Genomic DNA, 19,954 nt, shown 5'->3' with positions numbered 1-19,954 from the left:
CTAACTTTCTGTGTTTCCAGTATGAGGACACCTAAATCTCTCTGAACACCAACATTTAATAGTTTCTCACCATTTAAAAAATATTCTGTTTTTCTATTCTTCCTCCAGATTGAATAACCCCACATTATACTCCATCTGCCACCTTATTGCCCCCTCACTTAACCTGTCTATATCCCTTTGTAGGCTCTTTGTGTCCTCCTCACAGCCTACTTTCCCACCTAGCTTTGTATCATCAGCAAACTTGATACATTGCACTTGGTCCCGTCACCTAAGTCATTAATATAGATTGTAAATAGCTGAGGCCCAAGCACTGATCCTTGCGGCACCCCACTAGTTACAGCCTGCCAGCCTGAAAATGACCTGTTTATCCCTACTCTCTGTTTTCTGTCCGTTGACCAATCCCCTATTCATGCTACTATATTACCCCCAACCCCATGAGCCCATATCTTGCGTAGCAACCTTTCATGTGGCACTTGGTATGTGTAGTCTAGGTCGAAGATGCATGTAGCAGTGGATGAAAGATTTGTGAACCTCTTTCTCAAAAGAATGCGTAATGGTTGTCCAACCAATTCAATATCTTCAAAGATTTGTTTGATTACAGGGATGAACTTACAATGTCTATTCCAGCTATTTCTGAAAGTATTGTGGTGCCACCTTTCGCAAATTATATTGTGTTCATCTGAAGATCTACGTTGGGGTAACTGGTGGGATATAGTGGTGGGTGCCCCCAAATGCACTGTTATGGTTCTGCATGGCCCAAGAGGGGATCTCAAAGGTATTGTTTGGAAAATGCAGGGAGATCTTTTCCAATTATCGATTCTCTATCAGTACCTGAGGGTCCTGGTGGTGCCATCTTCTAATTGCACACGATCCTTTGGTACCAGACTAAGGGGCAAAGAGCACTTTGGCCTTCTCCTTTTTTCAATGACCACAAAATCCCAATGCAAATCAAACTTATGGCATATAAGACATGTGTCCAAACAATTTGTCATCATCATTCACAACTCCTAGGCATGCAACGAGGAAACATCTTCCGTTCCACGTGTGAAATCCAGGAACAATCTGCGAGGTGGATTTGTGGAAAAATGGCTGCAGGGAAGATGGGATGTGGCTTACACTGACCTGCCACTGAGTACCCAGGAGGAGGTGGGAGAGCCAGTCTCATAATGATGTGTTGTCTCTTTGCCAAATCCCCTTCACATAAACACTGGATTAAGCAGTTGGCGATGAGTAAGTCTGGTGTGTGGCACCAGACTTGAGTGTCTGGAACATTAAGGTGGCTGTCACAACACAGGCTTCTTTTTGTCGGTCCTTCCACCATGCAGAAAACAGATATCCATCATATAGCTGGTGAGGAAACACTGAGACTCAGGATGACAGCTGTTGGAAGGCATTACCTGGAGGCCAGGTATGAGAACATATGCTCATATATCATGGGGTTGGTGCCTACAGATTGGGTGACAGAGGCAAGCAGCTGGTGCTGAAGCTCCACATCTCAAAGTACTGAGCCACCATGTTGTGGTCAGGAGGATGGTGGTGGTGCACTCACATATTTCATGGTGAGTTGTATTGATTGCCATGCCATTTGTGAGGAGCTCCTAGTACCTTCTCTCCACCAAGCCATGCTTCTGAGATCTCTGCGCTCCTCCAATTCTGGCCTCTTACTCCACCATTGGTGCCATGCCTTCAGCTGCCAAGGCCCTAACTCTGGAACTCTCTATCTCTCTCTCCTCCTTTAAGTCGCTCATTAAAATCTACCTCTTTGACCAAGCTTTTGGTCACCTGTCCTAATATCTCCTTGTGTGGCTTGGTGTCAAATTTTGTTTTATAACGCTCCTGTGAAGTGCCTTGGGGACGTTTTACTACGTTATAGGCGCTATATGAATGCAATTGCTGTTATTGTCTGAAAGAAAGAAACAACTTGCATACCTATAGATCCTTTCATGTTCTCAGGATGCCCCAAAGCACCTCAAAACCAATGAAACACTTTTTAAGTCTATTCACAGTGATTTATCTTCCTTTGGATGGGGGGGGGGGGGGGGGGAGGGTGAGGTTGGTGAGAAACATTAGGTCTCTTTGGAGTTGAGAGATTACATGCCTGATGATCAGAACCAATGCAAGCTTTCCATGACAGACTCAGTAATGTAATATTTGAACTAGGCAGCTCTGCAGTACTCCAAGCTACTGCTAAGAATTGACTAGCCCAGTCAGACTTATTAATGGCACCTTAAGAGATAGACCTGTGTCTAGAGCTGAGATTCTTCCCACTTGACTGTGTATAACCCTGCAAGCAAGTAACGGGTAGCAATTTAAACTCCAGCAGTGCCTCCAATTCACACTTGGGGAGTCACTAAGCCTGTTGCCAACCTGTACCTAAATTCTCTGGAATTAGGTAAGCATCTCTATGGGGAGAGAGTGTGCAGTCTGTCGGCAAACAGAAATTTTACGGAGGTAGATTTCTCAGTAGTTTGGTTTGAAAACTCTTAAACAGGGTAATGGGTTCTGCATGTGTCAGACACCCGACTGACCAAAAAATAAATTCAGGTTTATGAAACCTCCATAGTTTTAATGAGACTCTTCTAATTGTTGACACTTAATATGTGTGTACGCTGTATGTGTTTGTAGATTGCTATTCAATAGTATTTAAGTGAAAGGACACAATTTTGTAAAGAACTAGATATTGGTATGAAGATTTTGGAGTATTTTTGATGTATAGTTTTGAAAATTAGGCAATTTTTTTACTGTATATTTGGATTTACTCAGTTATTTCAGGGTGGGTAGTACTTTTTCCTCATCAAACTGAGAGACCTTTAGTGCTAAATAATGGAATCCTTTCTTAGTACTCCCTAGGAAGGTATAGTAAATATTGGATGGTGAATAAAAGCTCTCTGTACTTCTCCATAATAAAATTCTTTAATTACAACCCAAGAAGAGGATTCCCTATGACATTTACATGATCTTTTCCATTTCTTCTATCAGCCAATCTTATGGACCCTCTGAGTGAGATAGATAATTAATGCCAAATTATGGACCCTTTGTGTTGTGGGCCCATACCCACTACTAATAAGTTGGTCAAGACTACTTGTTTCATTTAAGCTCCTCATTTTTAACAGAGCAGATCTTCCTCCCATCACGTGGGCTGGATTTGAAACCATGTCCAGTGTTCTAATTCACTGCACCATTCAGCCTTGCAGATTAACCACAACTGCCAAATGATTATAGGTCTGGGAAGCAAATCTGTAGCCATATATTTGGGAAGCTAGAGCTCTAAGCACCAGCCTTTCAACTTTAATTTAGTTTTATTTTCCTCTTGGGAATTCTGTGTTTCATTTTTTGTTTCTTAGCCAGCAAGACAGGAAGGTCCCACTGAAGGATTTGGCCGTGTCATCCCGTTGCATGCTGTTGTATTTGGCATGGCAGTGGAGTGTCAAGAGATCCGCAGACATCACAGGTTAGTTTCTGCACAGTATTTGTATACGCACCTAGTTTAGAGGCAAGACCGAAATGGCTGCACAGTATGATTGTGCTTAACTATTTATTTTAACTGAGTATTTTTTTGGTTTGTTTTTCTTGAAGTGAAAGCGGTTTGGTTAACATAAAATGTCCCTTAATCCCATCCTTAAATGGCATTTTCTGTTGAACCAGTGTACTATTTTATGTTTTCCACACCAACCATATATGGGGACTCTAAGTGTGACTGTCAGTTTAGTGCTTGAGAATAGATTTGAGTGGTGGACGGTAACTTTATAAGATTACCCAAGCTCATTTCGCATCTCCAGAGTGAATTAACTTTCATCTCAACAATTTGGCTTGGCTTTGAACCTAAATTTTGTGAAATGACAGTATGCTAACTTAATCCCAATTTCTTTTTAACGGATTTAAATTGACAAAATTAACAGCCAATCTGCAGGCTAAGCTAAGATAAATGAAAATGGTCTCTGCAAGTCTTGAACTTGGATTTAAACAACTTGTGTGAAAGGGAAGGGGAGATGGACTAAGTAACGTGATCTCACTTGTTTCTCACCCCAATCTTGAGGAATTTCTTAAAGGAACACCCAAGGTTGCTTGTTTGAAAATAAGTGAAAAGTTACAATCAGTTGAATAGTTAACCTCCCCAATAACGAATTACCTCCACTGTGTATATTTGAACTGCTAAGATTGCTGCCGTTTAATGCACCTTACTGAAATTATTATTTAAAACGGTAGTGCCAGCATTTTGTGATCACTGCGCTACCTCCCATTGACAGGGAAGTAACTGCAAGATGTTGCAATATCATCAGATCACCATGTTCAGACCATCCTTTAGAGCATGCACAATGGTGGTAATTATTCTAGACTTGATGTACGCATGGTTTAAAGTGGAGTTAATAAGATATTTGGGGAATTTTGGCTAACTTCATTTAATTAAAGGTAAGTTTTCATTTTTGTTAAACAGCTTCCAGTACTCTTTTTAAAAGCATTGTGATATAATTTTCCATTGTGTTGAATAAACTAGGATTAAAGAAATACACAGAATGCTAATCCATGGTTAGGGCAAGCAATTTGTTGTGGCACAACAACCCATAACAATACTGAAAATTTCTTCTTGTCACATGTGCTCTGACTTTGATTTAAAATCCTGGAGGTAGTTAGTCGTCACTACCAGGTTTCCAACCTGGCACGCAGGGAGAACGAGTGAGTGTACAGTCAGCATGCTCAGTGTGGAACATCAAAGTGCATATTGTGATGCAAAACACACACCATCAAGGTATCAGCAAGGAGAGTGCAGGAAGAGAGGTGCAAGGAGGAGAGACATGGTACTACCCTTCTGACAGATACCGCAACTATTTTGCAGTTTTCAGCAATTTTTCTGCACCAAAGTAGTTGCCCTATTTGAAATAGAAACATAGAAGATAGGAGCAGGAGTAGGCCATTCGGCCCCTCGAGCCTGTTCCGCCATTTAATGAGATCATGGCTGATCATCCAAATTCAGTACCCTGTCCCTGCTTTCTCCCCACATCCCTTGATTCCTTTAGCCTTAAGAAATATATCTAATTCCTTCTTGAATATATTTAATGAATTGGCCTCAACTGCCTTCTGTGGTAGAGAATTCCACAGGTTCACCACTCTCTGGGTGAAGAAATTCCTCCTCATCTCAGCCCTAAATGGCTTACCCCTTATCCTTAGACTGTGACCCCTGGTTCTGGTCTCCCCCGCCATCGGGAACATCCTTCCTGCATTTAGTCTGTCTAGTCCTGTTAGAATTTTATAAGATTCAATGAGATCCCCTCTCATTCTTCTAAACTCTAGTGAATATAAGCCTAATCGACCCAATCTCTCCTCATACGTCATTCCTGCCATCCCAGGTATCAGTCTGGTGAATCTTCGCTGCACTCCCTCCATGGCAAGAACATCCTTCCTCAGATAAGGCGATCAAAACAGCACACAATACTCAAGGTGTGGTCTCACCAAGGCCCTGTACAACTGCAGCAAGATATCCTTGCTCCTGTACTCGAATCCTCTCGCTATGAAGGCCAACATACCATTTGCCTTCTTAACCGCCTGCTGCACCTGCATGCTTACCTTCAGCGACTGGTGCACAAGGACACCCAGGTCTCATTGCACTTCCCCTTTTCTCAATCTATTGCCATTCAGATAATAATCTGTCTTCCTGTTTTTGCCACCAAAGTGGATAACCTCGCATTTATCCACATTATACTGCATCTGCCATGCATCTGCCCAATCACCCAACCTGTCCAAATCATACTGGAGTTTCTCTGCATCCTCCTCACAGCACACACGCCCACCCAGCTTTGTGTCGTCTGCAAACTTGGAGATATTACATCTAGTTCCCTCGTGTAGATCATTAATGTATATTGTGAATAGCTGGGGTCCTAGCACTGATCCCTGCGGTACCCCACTAGTCACTGCCTGCCACTCGGAAAAAGACCTGTTTATTCCAACTCTTGCTTCCTGTCTGCCAACCAGTTCTCTATCCAAGTCAGTACCTTACCCCCAATCCCATGTGCTTTAACTTTGCACGCCAATCTCTTATGCGGTACCTTATCAAAAGCCTTCTGAAAGTCCAAATACACCACATCTACTGGTTCTCCCTTATCCTACCAGTTGCATCCTCAAAAAATTCCAGTAGATTAGTCAAGCATGATTTACCTTTTGTAAATCCATGTTGACTTTGATCTTGTCACTGTTTTCCAAGCGCTCTGCTATTACATCTTTTATAACAGACTCTAGCATTTTCCTCACTACCGATGTCAGGCTTACCAGTCTATAATTCCCCATTTTCTCTCTACCACCTTTTTTAAATAGTGGGGTTACATTAGCTACCCTCCAATCCATGGGAACTATTCCAGAGTCTATAGAATTTTGGAAGATGACCAGCAATGAATCTACTATTTCTAGGGCCACTTCCTTAAGTACCCTAGGATGTAGATTATCAGGCACTGGGAATTTATTGGCCTTTAATCCCGTCAATTTCCCTAACACCATTTCCCTACAAATACTGATTTTATTCAATTCCTCCCTCTCATTAGACCCTATGTTTCCCGACATCTCTGGGAGGTTATTTGTGTCCTCCTTTGTGAAGACAGAACCAAAGTATGTATTTAATTGGTCTGCCATTTCTTTGTTCCCCATTATAAATTCCCCTGATTCTGACTGCAAGGGACCTACGCTTGACTTCACCAATCTTTTTCTCTTCAAATATCTATAGAATCTTTTACAGTCAGTTTTTATGTTCCCTGCAAGCTTACTCTCATATTCTATTTTCCCCCTCTTAATTAATCCCTTTGTCCTCTTTTGCTGAATCCTAAACTGCTCCCAATCCTGAGATTTGCTGCTTTTTCTGGCCAATTTATATGTCCTCTCCTTGGATCTTATACTATCCCTAATTTCCCTTGTTAGCCACGGTTGAGTCACCTTTTTTGTTTTATTTTTATGCCAAACAGGGATGAACAAATTCTGTAGTTCATCCATGTGATCTTTAAATGTTTCCCATTGCCTATCCACCGTCAACCCTTTAAGTAACGTTCCACAATCCATCCTAGCCAATTCGCGCCTCATACCATCGTAGTTTCCTTTATTTAAATTCAGGACCCTAGTCTCTGAGTCAACTACTTCACTCTCCATCTTAATGAAGAATTCTATCATATTATGATCGCTCCTCCCCAAGGGGCCTCGCACAACAACATTGCTAATTAATCCTTTCTCATTACATAATACCCAGTCTAAGATGGCCTGATCTGTAGTTGGTTCCTGGACATATTGGTCCAAGAAACCATCCCGTATACACTCTAGGAATTCCTCCTCCACAGTATTATTACTAATTTGGTTAGCCCAATCTATATGTAGATTAAAGTCACCCATGATAACTGCTGTGCCCTTATTGCACATGTCTCTAATTTCCCGTTTAATGCCATCCCCAACCTCAGCATTACTGTTTGGGGGTCTGTATACAACTCCTACTAACGTTTTCTGCCCCATGGGATTTCTCAGCTCTACCCATACAGATTCCACATTATCAGAGCTAATATCCTTCCTTACTATTGTGTTAATCCCCTCTTTAACCAGCAATGCTACCCCACCTCCTTTTCCTTTTTGCCTGTCCTTCCTGATTATTGAATACTCCTGGATGTTGAATTCCCAGCCTTGGTCACCCTGGAGCCATGTCTCCGTAATTCCAATTACATCATATCCGTTTACATCTATTTGCGTAGCTAATTCAGCCACCTTATTACGAATGCTCCTCGCATTAAGACACAAAGCCTTCAGGCTTTTTTTTTACACTCTTAGTCCTTTTAGAATTATTATTTACTGTAGCTCTGTTTGATTTACACCCTTGATTTCTTTGCCTTCCACTTTTGCTTTTCTCCTTCCTGTCTTTTGTTTCTATCCTTGCTTCCCCTTCCTCTGTCTCCCTGCACAGGTTCCCAACCCCCTGCCATTTTAGTTTAAACCCTCCCCAACAGCACTAGCAAACACTCTCCCTAGGACATCGGTCCCAGTCCTGCCCAGGTGCAAACCGTCCAGTTTGTACTGGTCCCACCTCCCCCAGAACCGGTTCCAATGTCCCAGGAATTTGAATCCCTCCCCCTTGCACCATTCCTCTAGCCACGTATTCATCTGAAATATCCTTCTATTTCTACTCTGACTAGCACGTGGCACTGGTAGCAATCCTGAGATTACTACCTTTGATATCCTATTTTTTAATTTACCTCCTAACTCCCTATATTTAGCTTTTACTGTCCCTGATTTCCCACATAGCGCAGGAGGAGCATGTCACGGGGCCGAGCTGTCCTGCCATGACTTACCCTTTAATTAATTTAAATTAAATTAAATCAATACCACTAATTACACTACAATTAAATGATATACTCAAGGGCCCTTGGTTACTAGCACTCCCCGATACACAACAGAGACCTTAGAAACTATAACCACAAAAATTAAGACCTTCTAAATTTTATAAACTATTAATCTTAACTGTCAAACTATAGAGTAGTATAAATACTCACCTGGCCGTACTCACCCAATCAGCTGCTTCCTCTTGCCCGTGTCACTTTTTGAATCGTGACGTGGCTCCGGAGCGCTGCCGCCGGTCTGTGAGATTGGTAAGCCTCTCTTAAACTCACTTTCGCGGGCTTTTTTTTTTAAAGTGCTCACTGTAACGCCGCTCTATGCTCCTCCCGACACTGGCCTCATTGGTCCTTTTTGGAATGTTTGTTAGGCGATACAATCAAAGGATTAAAGGAATTTTGAAACTATACACACCATACAATTAGAGCGAATTTAATTATAGAAAGGTTAATGAGAATCTGGCATCATAGTTTGTTCTTATCCTGTTTGGCAGAGTTTGCTTCAATGAGGTTGGTGGGTTGCGTTTGAATGAAGCAATAACATGGTACAGCCCAGTTAGCAATGAACCCTGTATTGATGATGCTGCTGAACCTTACACCACTGAGAGAATGAGGCAAGTTCCTGGTGGATACACGCCACTGACTGACCACTTCCAGGCCATGACTATTGATTTCAACAGTCTACAGGTATGAGAACAACTGCATCCATTCCATGATGGCATAGCTAAAAAGCATATAAGTTTGAATTTTGCCTGTTATTCTTGTTAATTAACTTGTTGGCACAAGTGGGGCAGATTTAATAATGTTGTCATGATTATGCCAATTTTCTTATAATTTTCTCAAAGTCAGAGCAACACTATGGTTATCCAGGCATGTGTATACAGAATTGGGCGCATGAGCATGCATGTGCAACATTATACTGTATTGTCATTTACTACTCTTGATAACTTCTACATTGTTTCACTATAAATTTGCCTCCCAGGATGAGCAAATTATTTGGTCAAAAGTGTCTTTGCACCTATTTTTTTTTTCTTTTTGAAACTATAGGGTAAATTCATTAATCCCACACAGAGGTCACATTTTTAACAATTTCTTCCTGGGATGTGGACGTCGCTGGCAAAGCCAGCATTTATTGCCCATCCCTAATTGCCTTTCCCTAATTGCCCTTGAGAAGGTGGTGGTGAGCTGCTGCCTTGAACCACTGCAGTCCTTGTGGTGAAGGTGCTGTTAGGGAGGGAGTTCCAGGATTTTGACCCAGTGATGATGAAGGAACGGTGATATATTTCCAAGTCAGGATGGTGTGTGACTTGGAGGGTAACTTGGGAGGTGACGGTGTTCCCATGCGCCTGCTGCCCTTGTCCTTCTAGGTGGTAGAGGTCGCGGGTTTGGGAGGTGCTGTCGAGTTGGGTTGCTACGTTTGAAGGGAGTCTGGGTCAGACGCTCGGCACTATGGTATTGTAGCACTATCTCCAGTTTGCGTTTTTTGAGCATGCTCCCGACTGGTAGTGAGGGATGCGAACTTGCAGTAATGCCTGTAGGACATGCAATGGGGTAGAAGCAGTAAATTATTTTATCACTATATTTTTCTAGTGTTAAGAGTGTACTACTAGAGTAACAGATCAGCATGTAAAGATTGAAGGGTAATTTTCTGACTTTGCATTGCTGGTGGGGAGCCTCATCCAACCACTGTGCAAGCTTCCAATATGTGCTTGCAGCAGGCAAGCCTCCTCCCTAGGAGTCTGAAGTGAGAAAATGACCCTCTAATGTTCATCTCTGTCAGTGGTAAGAAATTTGCTAGGATGTAAGCATTTTAAAAAGGATCTACTGCTGCACTATTTCACCACATAGTAACCAGGCCTACAAATCATTCTGTGATTCAGAACATTTATGTTAGTTAAAAAGAAAAAAAATCATCTTGCTTAACGTAATCTTAAAAGGCCTCTAGAAGGTAATCTGTTGCTCATTCTTTTGAAAGTACTGTGCGCAAAGTATGATATGAATTCTGCAGCAATTTGTGACCATCATGTTTGTGCGTTATGCTAGGAATTGGAGGAACTAGCTGCCAGGAAACCTTGTCGACTTTGTCTGCCAGTAGTTAAGGAGGGTGTGCTGGATGCTATTGTAGCCTGGTTTGTTCTGCAGCTAGATGAAGATACAAGTCTCTCCACTGGCCCTGATGAAGAAACCTGTTGGGAACAGGCTGTGTATCCTGTACAGGGTGTGCTTGGTAAGTGTGAAATAACATAAATGGTGGAATTGCCATTAGTTTTGAAGGAAAAATATTGTTGAATTTTAAGTCCTTATTGGCTACAAAAATTCTAAAATGGAGGTATTCAGAATTATGAGGGGTTTTAATAGAGCAAGTAGGGAGAAACTGTTTCCTCTGGCAAATGGGTCAGTAACCGGATTTAAAATAATTGGCAAAAGAACTAGATGGGAAATGAGGAGAATTTTTTTTCTACACATTACCTGAAAGGGTGGTGGAATCAGATTCCATAGGACTTTCAAAAGGCAATTTGGACATGTTTTTGAAGAGAACTAATTTGCAGGGTTTTGGGGAAAAGGCTGGGGTGTGGGACTAAATTGGACAGCTCTTTCAAAGAGCCAGCACAGGCATGACTGGCCGAATGGCCTCCTTCAATGCTGTAAGGTTCAATGATTCTATGATCTGTTCAGAACCTGTTCAGTGAAAGTTTGGTGTTTGAATCAGATATGAAATCTATTACGAATGGATACCTTTTATGTTAGTTGGGGAATACAACAAATAGCATTAGGCATTTAGCCCTGATATAACAACAATAATGTGCATTTATATAGAGCCTTTAGTGTAGTAAAACGTCCCAAGACATGTCACAGGAGCGTTATCAGACAAAATTTGACACCGAGCCACATTAGAAAATATTAGGACAGATGACCAAAAGCTTAATCGAAGTGTAGTTTCAAGGAGGACAGAGAGGGGGAGAGGTTTGGGGAGAGTAATTCCAGAGCTTAGGATTTAGGCAGCTAAAGGCACATTTGCCAATGGTGAGGCGAAAGGAATCAGAGATGCGCAAGAGTTTCAGAATTTGGGGAGAGAATAGGGAGGGGCGAGGCCATGGAGGGATCTGAACACAAGAATAAGAATTTTAAATTCGAGGCGGCCTGGTCTGAGAGCCAGGTCTGAGAGCCAATGTAGGCCAGCGAGCACAGGGGTGGTGGGTGAACGGGACTTGGTGAAGTTAGGATACGGGCAGCAGAGGTTTGGATGAACTGAAGTTTACGGAGATGGAAAATGGGAAGCCAGCCAGCCAGCAGAGCATTGGAATAGTTAAGTCTAGAGGTAACAGAAGCCTGGATGAGAGTTTCAGCAGTAGATGGACTGAGGCGGGGGCAGAGATGGGTGATATTACGGAGGTAGAAGTAGGCGGTCTTGGTAATGGAGAAGATAAGGTGGCTGAAGCTCAGCTCGGGGTCAGATTGGATGCCGAGGTTACGAACAGTCTGGTTCAGCCTAAGCCATTGGCGAGGGAGTGGGATGGAGTCGTTGGCTAAAGAATGAAGTTTGTGATGAGGGCAGAAAACAATGGCTTTGGTCTTCTCAATATTTAATTAGAGGAAATTTATATTGCCATTTTGATTTGGTTGCAGGATTTTCAACAACTAATAAAAATATTGAGCTATAAATAGTTAAGTGGAGGAGGGGGAGAGAGAAGGAGACAATATATTTCTCTATTTCCCTTTGTGTATATACTGTACTTTATCATGATAATTTGTATTAAAAAATCAGTCTGTCAGAAATATGCAGTATTACTTTTTCACTTTATTACAATTTTGGATTTTTCCTCAGTTAAAGATACCAAAAATATAGTATTCTTTCTTCCCTATTAATTTATCCTTCACCTATCTCGGGATAGGCCCATGATCTAGCAAGGGAAAATGGCTCGAACAGTGCTTCTCTGTGGAACTTTCTATTCTGTCATGTAGCTGTATGTGTTTCGTGTCTTCTCTCCCAGTCCCACCCTGGGTGAAAACCTCTCCTCCAGATGATTTCTTCCTGTTCTCAGCTGAAGTGTTAAAATTATTTTTGTGCTGCGTTGTCTAATTTCAACCTGTGAAGCTTTGGCAATCTTCTTGTTTGGACTCCTCATTTTTGGTAGCAATATATTTTCCTCCTGACTCAAGTGTTTATTTTAGCGCAAAATTTAAGAGTTCCTGCAGCAGGCTTCAAATTTTACATGTCCTATTGAGAGACATTTTCCTTGGAGTCAGAATGATTTTGTTCCAAGTATCGCTTCTCGCCAGGAGTCAAGTCTTCAGAAGTGAGCCTGCAGACCATAACGGCAAAATTGTGAGACTGCATTCCTGCCACACTCTTGGCTCGACAGCAGTGCAAATCAGGCAAGACATGGAGGTCAGTGTGACTGATCTATAGAGATCCCATTTTTGTGGCTGTTGATCTACGTAGCCAGAAATCAGGACCACTGTGATTGGATGCACAGATCTCCATGCATTCACTCTTCAATCAATGTCATGGGTAAAGGAATTGTACAAATGGGCACCAGTTGTTCTGCGAGATTGCATAACCAATCCAAAATAAACTTCCATGAGGATTTTCTATTGAGTCCATGATGTGTGTGTGATTTGAATAAGATGCTATAACTTAATCTGACGGGTTCTGATGACTTCTGTAAATTATCCAAACTCAATTAATATATAAACATTTATTTTTTTAAGTAATTGAATTAAAATACAATACTCTGTTTACATTTTCCTCACTTGCCTTTTTTTTCCTGTTTCAGGCCAGACAGTAAAACCTGGTGATACTCTAGTAGTTGATGTTTCCTGCAAGAACTCATACCTGGTTTTTCACAGTATTGCTGTAGTGAGCCACGAACACAAGATGGAAATTGAAATCAATACCATGAGTGATCAGACAAGTAATAGTCTTGCAAGTGAGGCTGAACTTTGTGATGCTTTGGCCAACCTTCAGACTACAAGTGAACCTAGGACAGCCCTTCTACATTGTATGCTTGAATCTTCAGAAATAGCTCGTCTCAATAACACACAATATAATGACCATTTCAAATCTGCCTTAAGCAGTGTATTGTCTTCATTAATGTCAGTGGACGGTGGAACCTGTTTCTCACAGACCATAGATGACAGGAGTTCAAATATGAATTGTGAAAATACTAACTTGCAAAGTTCTTCAGATCTAACCTCTGACATGTTGTGTGTGTTGGATGTATCGGAAGGTTTTTCCATTTTGCCCTTGATTGCGGCCAAGTTGAGACCCGTTAAAGTTTTTAGTTCCTTAGAAAAAGCACAGCAGCAAGCTGCATTAAGCACTCTAGCAGAATCTAATGAAATTTCAAAAGATCAGTTGGAGTTTTGGCATAATTATCTGGAGGACGACTCTATACTATTACAAAGGCCTCAGTCGGGCAAGCTATGGAGTGTGATTATTCTTGATGCTATAGAGATGTGTGGACTCATACGACAAGGTCTGGTGGAGAAAGCGGCTCTAGCTAGGTATGTCGGCTTTTCTTTTAATTGCTTAAGAGAATGCAGCTAAACTCCAAGTCTTGTTAAAATAGTAAAACCATGGTTGTTGGTAGCAATTGTGAAAGGGAGGAAAAATCAATAGGTAACTCATAACATTTCATTGAGCCGGGGGTGTTTGAGCTATTGTTCTCCTGGGCCACATCTGTGTGCACTATAGAGCCTGCCGGGGGGGGGGGGGGGGGGTGCATATGCAAAGTTTAAATCAATGTTCCCATTAATTTCCATATATTTTAAATTTCTGTTGCTAACAGAATTTGGTGTTCTGATTTAACATTTATGCAGCAGTGAGGCAACTGCATTAAAAACAGCCCTTTCCAAACCTTCAGGCCCACAATGTGCAAACAGAACAAAGGAACGAATAACGATCATAAGTGCAATTATTCTGGGACTGGATTGCCAGAGTTAAAGGACAGTAGATTGGACACTCCTGTCATAGAGGGTGATTTTAGAGTTGCAGAGAGCTGGGGAAAGGGCTGTCCTTTAGGCTGAGGTCTGTTGTATGGTACAGGGGATGACCAGAACATCATCACTCGCAAATTATTGTAGTTTTTGTTCCCATACATACTGAATCTTTAGAATTTATTTTTGCATGTTAATTAAAGAATAATTTCCAATGGAATTTAAACTGTAAGTTCTTTGCATTACACTGCAGCATAATTCTTTTGCTGCTACAGATAACGTATTAATAATTCTAATTTACATGAGTTTTATTTATAACTACTTTCTATAAAAACTTAAAAAGCAGAAAATCCTATCTTTATGAAACTGGGCAGATGTAGGTAAGATATTGAACGAACCTTACTGTGGCACATCTAAACTCAAGCTTATTAAATTAAATCTGTCATTTACACACCACCACCATCCAGGAAGAACACAAAATGCCTATTAGCATTCCAGATTTGAGACTTGGGAGTTTTTCTTTAAAATGTTTTAGTGGGAAGACCAAAGCCATGTACTTTGGCCCCTGCTACAGACTCTGTACCTTAATGACCCTATATTCTCTTCATCACAAACATTGCTTACTTCCTCCTCTGTATCATTGCCCACCTCAGCCCATCTGCTGTTGAAACCCTCATCCATGCCAATGTCACCTCCAGACTCCACTATTCCCGTGCTCTCCTGGCCGGCCTCCCATCTTCCACCCTTCGTAAACTTAACCTCATTCAAAACTCTGCTGCTCGTATCCTATCCCGCACCAAGTTCCCCCTAGCCCATCGCTCGTGTCTTCAACAACTTGTATTTATATAGCGCCTTTAACATTGTAAAACGTCCCAAGGCACTGCACAGGAGTATTTTAAGACAAAAATTTGACACCGATCCACACAAGGATAAATTAGGGCAGATGACCAAAATCTTGGTCAAGGAGGTAGGTTTTAAGGAGTGTCGTCGACCTACATTGGCTCCTACTCACCCAATGCTTCAAATTTAAATTCTCATACTTGTGTTTAAATCCCTTCAGGGTCTCACCCCCTCCCTACATCCATACGTTCTTCCACTTCTGTAACCCCTATCCGAACAATCCGTTCCTCTGACTGGGACCTCTTGTGCACCCCCTCTCTTTACCTCACTATTAGCATCTGCACCTTCAACCGCGTAGGCCCCACACTCTGGAATTACCTGCTTAAAACTCTCCATTTCCTCCTTAAAATCCACTTCTTTGACCAAACTTTTGGTCACTTCTCATCCCTCCTCCTTTGGCTCAGTATACAATTTTTTGATTATGGCAGCTTTTTGAAGTGCTTTAGGAAGTTTTTCTACATTAAAGACTTGCATTTATCTAGTGCCTTTCACGACCACTGGACGTCCCAAAGCACTTTTTAGCCAATTAAGTACTTTTTGAAGTAGTCACTTTTGTAATGTAGGAAACGCAGCAGCCAATTTGCGCACAGCAAGCTCCCACAAACAGTAAGAGGTGATAAAGACCAGATAATCTGTTTTAGTGATGTTGATTGAGGGATAAATATTGGCTAGGACACTAGGGATAATTCACCTGCTCTTCTTCAAAATAGTGCCATAGGATCTTTTACGTCCACCTGAGAGGGTAGACGGGGCCTCGGTTTAATGTCACATCCGAAAGATGCAGCACTGGAATGTCAGCCTAGATTTTTGTGCTCCTGTCTCTGGAGTGGGAATTGAACCCAAAACCTTCTGACTCAGAGGCAAGGGTGCTACCCACTGAGCCACGGCTGACAGTATATAGATGCATGTTTCTTAGAAATCAATATTGATTAAAAATAGCTCTACAAGACAATGCTAATACCAAACTACATAGGTGCATCCCATAGATCCTTGGGAGGCATATATAAAGTTTAAAGTTTATTGGTGAATCATCTTAATTGTTGGGACTTGTAGTATTTTTGTATTTTATTTTTAGATGTTTGCTTCGACCTGAGGGAAGGTTGTTTCCTCAGTGCATAACAATATATGGAATGCTCATCGAGTCTGAGACATTACAGAAAGAAAGTGCCGTCCAGGGAAAAGAACCTACGTTGGGGTTCAATATTGCACCTTTCATCAACCAATTCAAGGTTTCTTATTTATTTATTTTTATAGTGTAAATATTGTACTTAAAATTCATTTAAATGAATGCAGTGAGCCTGTAATAAATATGATTAGGTTAAATTTAATTAAGCTTCTTTCCCCTACAGGTACCTGTCCACGTATTCTTGCATTTATCTACATTGCCTCATGTCCGATTAAGTGAGCCAGTGGAACTATTAAAGCTGGATCTGATGGGTTTGGTCACTGATGATCTGTGCAGTGAAATCAGGGTAAGATGAATTTTTAAAAGTTGTCATCCATTGTGCAGACTTTGGCTCGTTTTGTTTTACTTTTTAAACATGTTTTCTGATTTTGGAAACAAAACTTTTTAAAAATGTACTAAAATCAGTTCTGATCTTTTAATGCTAATTAGAGAGAGATCATTGCTTCCTTTAAATTTAAAGTGCAGTAGAACCTCCGTTATCCATAATAACTGCCCCCTCCTGCAGCGGATAATAATGGAAATTGGTCAATAATTATGAATGCCTAGATTTTGTTTTAGTACATATGACGCAACAGTCTGCTAGGCATGGGAATGACGACAATTTAAATACAAATAAAAGAAAGATTATGCTGTTTAATTCATCAAGACAGAGAATGAAATGTAAATACTGAAAAAGATTAGTTTCAACATCTAATGTAAGCTTTTAGCCAATGAAAAGTTGGGTTGATAATTTTGAAAGCAGATATTGGAAATTCTACTACACTTGTCAACAGACCGATTTGTCAGTTAGATCAGTACCATGGTGGGGACACATTCCCCTCCTTGTAGAAAACATTCTCTGAAAAACTTGTCCTCGATTAGACAGCAACCACTGATTACATGACCTATCATATTTGTTATTTACCAATGCTGCAGAAATGTAAAACTCTCATTCTTGTGTTCCAATCCCTCTATGGCCTCACCTCATCCAGCCCTACAACCCTTTGAAAACTCTGTTCCTCCATTTCTGGCATCTTGTGCATCCCCGATTTCCTTCGCCCCCTCCATTGGTGGCCGTGCCATCAGTTGTCTAGGCCCTAAGCTCTGGAATTCTCTCCTCCTTTAAGACACTCCTTAAAACCTAACTCTGCGATCCTAATATCTCATGTAGCTTGGTGTCAAATTTTGTCTGTGAAGCACCTTGGGACATTTTACTACATTAAAGGTGCTATATAAAAGCAAATTGTTGCACATACACATTAATTACTGTATTAGGCTCCAATAATCACTCAAACTACTACTGCCTTAATTACATGAGGGACATGTAGCTATTATCCAGAGCAATTAACTTGTCTGGAGGTTTTCTTGATCATTTCAAACAATGCTATGAATTTACTTGAAACTAAGACAATATATGTATGTATGTCTCTAGCACTATGGGAAATGTAATATTATTTGGTTAAAATTTAATAAAATATTTTAAAATCTGTATTTGATTCGTCAGCCTTGGTCATTATATGTCCTTCTAGATATCTTTACAGAAGTACAATCTAATTTGTGTGTTATTCTGTTTGAACATATAGGTTCAAGTGCATTCCTCTGGAAGGCTAACTGCAGTCCCATTTTGGTACGAAATTTACCTGGACACAGAAATCAGTCTGAATACTTGGAGTGATACTTCTCATTGGAAGCAGGCTGCCTTTGTTCTGGATAATCCAATCCAAGTTAATTCAGGAGATGAACTTGTACTGAAAATTCGCTATCACAAGAGTAATATCTCAATGATTGTAAACCATGGGTAGCAATACTTAAAAGTCAAAGTCTGAAAAAAGCAGTGAATTGGGTAGAGCTGGCCCACTTCATAGCACAAATGATAGCAGAGTACCCAAGAATCAGTAACGTTAAATGGGATGAAAGACTTGCAAGAGGATGAGGTTTGTTTTCCTGCAGTCACTGCAGAACATAAAGTTGTCAATCCATGAATTACAATGTGAAGAAATACAGAATCCCCCAAAAAGTTAGTTTCTAAAGGCCATTGCGTTGACCACAACTACGAAGCTGAGAGTGTAGAAGAGAATTTAAATTAGAAATCTTGTTATCCAATGTCTGCAAACACAAGCATTTGCCTCCATAATAGAACCATAATCATATCTGCAAGCATCCCAAAGTGCTTCAAAAGTCATTCATTGCATGTGAAGTACAGTCTCTTGTTACATAGGCAAAAAATTTAACTGACCAACAGCAGAGGAGGTGAAGTGCCAATTCAGTCTGTTTTTGGTGATGGTGGCCAGGACACCAAAATAATTCCTAGCTCTTCAAATAATGCCATAGAATCTTAAGTTCACCCAAACCAGGAGAACAGGCAGAGGGGACATTTGGTTATATTTGAAAGATGGCACTTCTGCCACTGCACTGGTGACCATATGTATGAATATCTTGGATAATTAATGTATATTTGTACACACTTGTGCTCTTTTACTGTAATCACAAGGTTTCTGTGGCTTTCCTATCTGAATTGTTTACCCATTTGTCACGTTATTAACATTACTTATAAAGAACTTTTTTGGAAAAAAAATGTTCTTTGGTGCTTTGTTCAAAATGGGGGGGGGGGGCAGGGGAAGAAGAGAAAGGAGTTGAAGTAAGCTAGTAAGGCTCTGCTAGTGCTGCAGTGATATTACAGAGCAGAAAGGTCCAGGTTTAGCACCCTTCCAGTTGCTGAATTAACTAATATTTTTGTTGTTGATGGAGGACCATTGGATGCAAATTTCTCCAGTTTACAAACAGTCTTTGTACTGGAAACATTAAAAAGACAAACCACCCATTGTAGCAGGGGAATCCCAATCTGCCTTATGCCATGAAGATGTAATTTTATTTTTAATACTAGTTAATCTCCCACATCTTTGTACATAGAGAATGAAGACCAAGTGTAGCCTTTGGCAGATGCTAATTGGAACACATTTAAAACTATTGAAATGTCACTAACTGCATCCAGCTCCGGATGGTGGTTTTGATTTATTCAGGTTAAGACAGATGCTTTGCTGCTTCCCAGGTGCTAAGGTAAGGGGCATTTTAGAAAGACTGGAAAAAACTATGATGTGGGAGGGATGGCATCCAGTCATTTTCCATGTGGGGGTTTAGGAAGCAGGATTTAAGAGGTGGTAATCTCTGAATTACTTCCCAGCTAGACTAGAATACAGAAGGATAGGAAGATTAGGGAGTTCACTGCATGGTTAAAAGGGTTTCCATTTTATGGGGAAGATGGGAGCTATTCTGCAAGGATGGGCTACATCTAAACAGGAAGTGAGCTAATGAACAGGCAAAACTGCTAATTAGCAGTGAAGAGTCATTTAAACTAGGAAGGAGAAGGAAAATAAAAACAATCAAACAACAAGTAGAGAAGTTAGAAAATAGATAAAATACAAGCAAGAATTTAGCAAAAAGGATAGCATACAAATCAAAGAGTTATAAAAAAAGGGATAAGACTGAGAAAGTAATCGGGTATCAGCTTGGACAAAAAAATCAATGGGAAAGGGATTGGCTTTAAATACAAAGAAAGAAGTGCATGTATTGCAGTGGGGGAAATGTTTAGGAGACACAGAAT

At 40.8% G+C, this 19,954-nt stretch overlaps 1 protein-coding gene across 2 annotated transcripts in view; it reads left to right on the top strand.

Annotated features, from left to right (window-relative positions):
- Window positions 1-18,924, top strand: part of prmt9 (protein arginine methyltransferase 9) — an 81,626-nt gene extending 62,702 nt beyond the window's left edge. Inside the window, exons 6-12 of one of the 2 annotated variants that reach the window (XM_086011504.1) lie at window positions 3,345-3,451; window positions 8,843-9,035; window positions 10,392-10,575; window positions 13,127-13,856; window positions 16,264-16,417; window positions 16,538-16,660; window positions 17,937-18,924. In XM_086011504.1, coding sequence (XP_085867630.1) covers window positions 3,345-3,451; window positions 8,843-9,035; window positions 10,392-10,575; window positions 13,127-13,856; window positions 16,264-16,417; window positions 16,538-16,660; window positions 17,937-18,155 — 1,710 coding nt within the window. In that variant the 3' untranslated portion in view covers window positions 18,156-18,924. The remainder of the gene's footprint in view (window positions 1-3,344; window positions 3,452-8,842; window positions 9,036-10,391; window positions 10,576-13,126; window positions 13,857-16,263; window positions 16,418-16,537; window positions 16,661-17,936) is intronic. The other variant, XM_086011514.1, reaches the window with a different exon arrangement.
- The last annotated feature ends 1,030 nt before the right edge of the window (window positions 18,925-19,954 follow it).

Source organism: Somniosus microcephalus, chromosome 2 (genome assembly GCF_052327205.1).
Source record: "Somniosus microcephalus isolate GS21.2 chromosome 2, FLI_Smic_1.0, whole genome shotgun sequence".
In the NCBI taxonomy this organism is placed as follows: Eukaryota; Metazoa; Chordata; class Chondrichthyes; order Squaliformes; family Somniosidae; genus Somniosus; species Somniosus microcephalus.
This window is presented reverse-complemented; position numbering and strand designations above follow the sequence as displayed.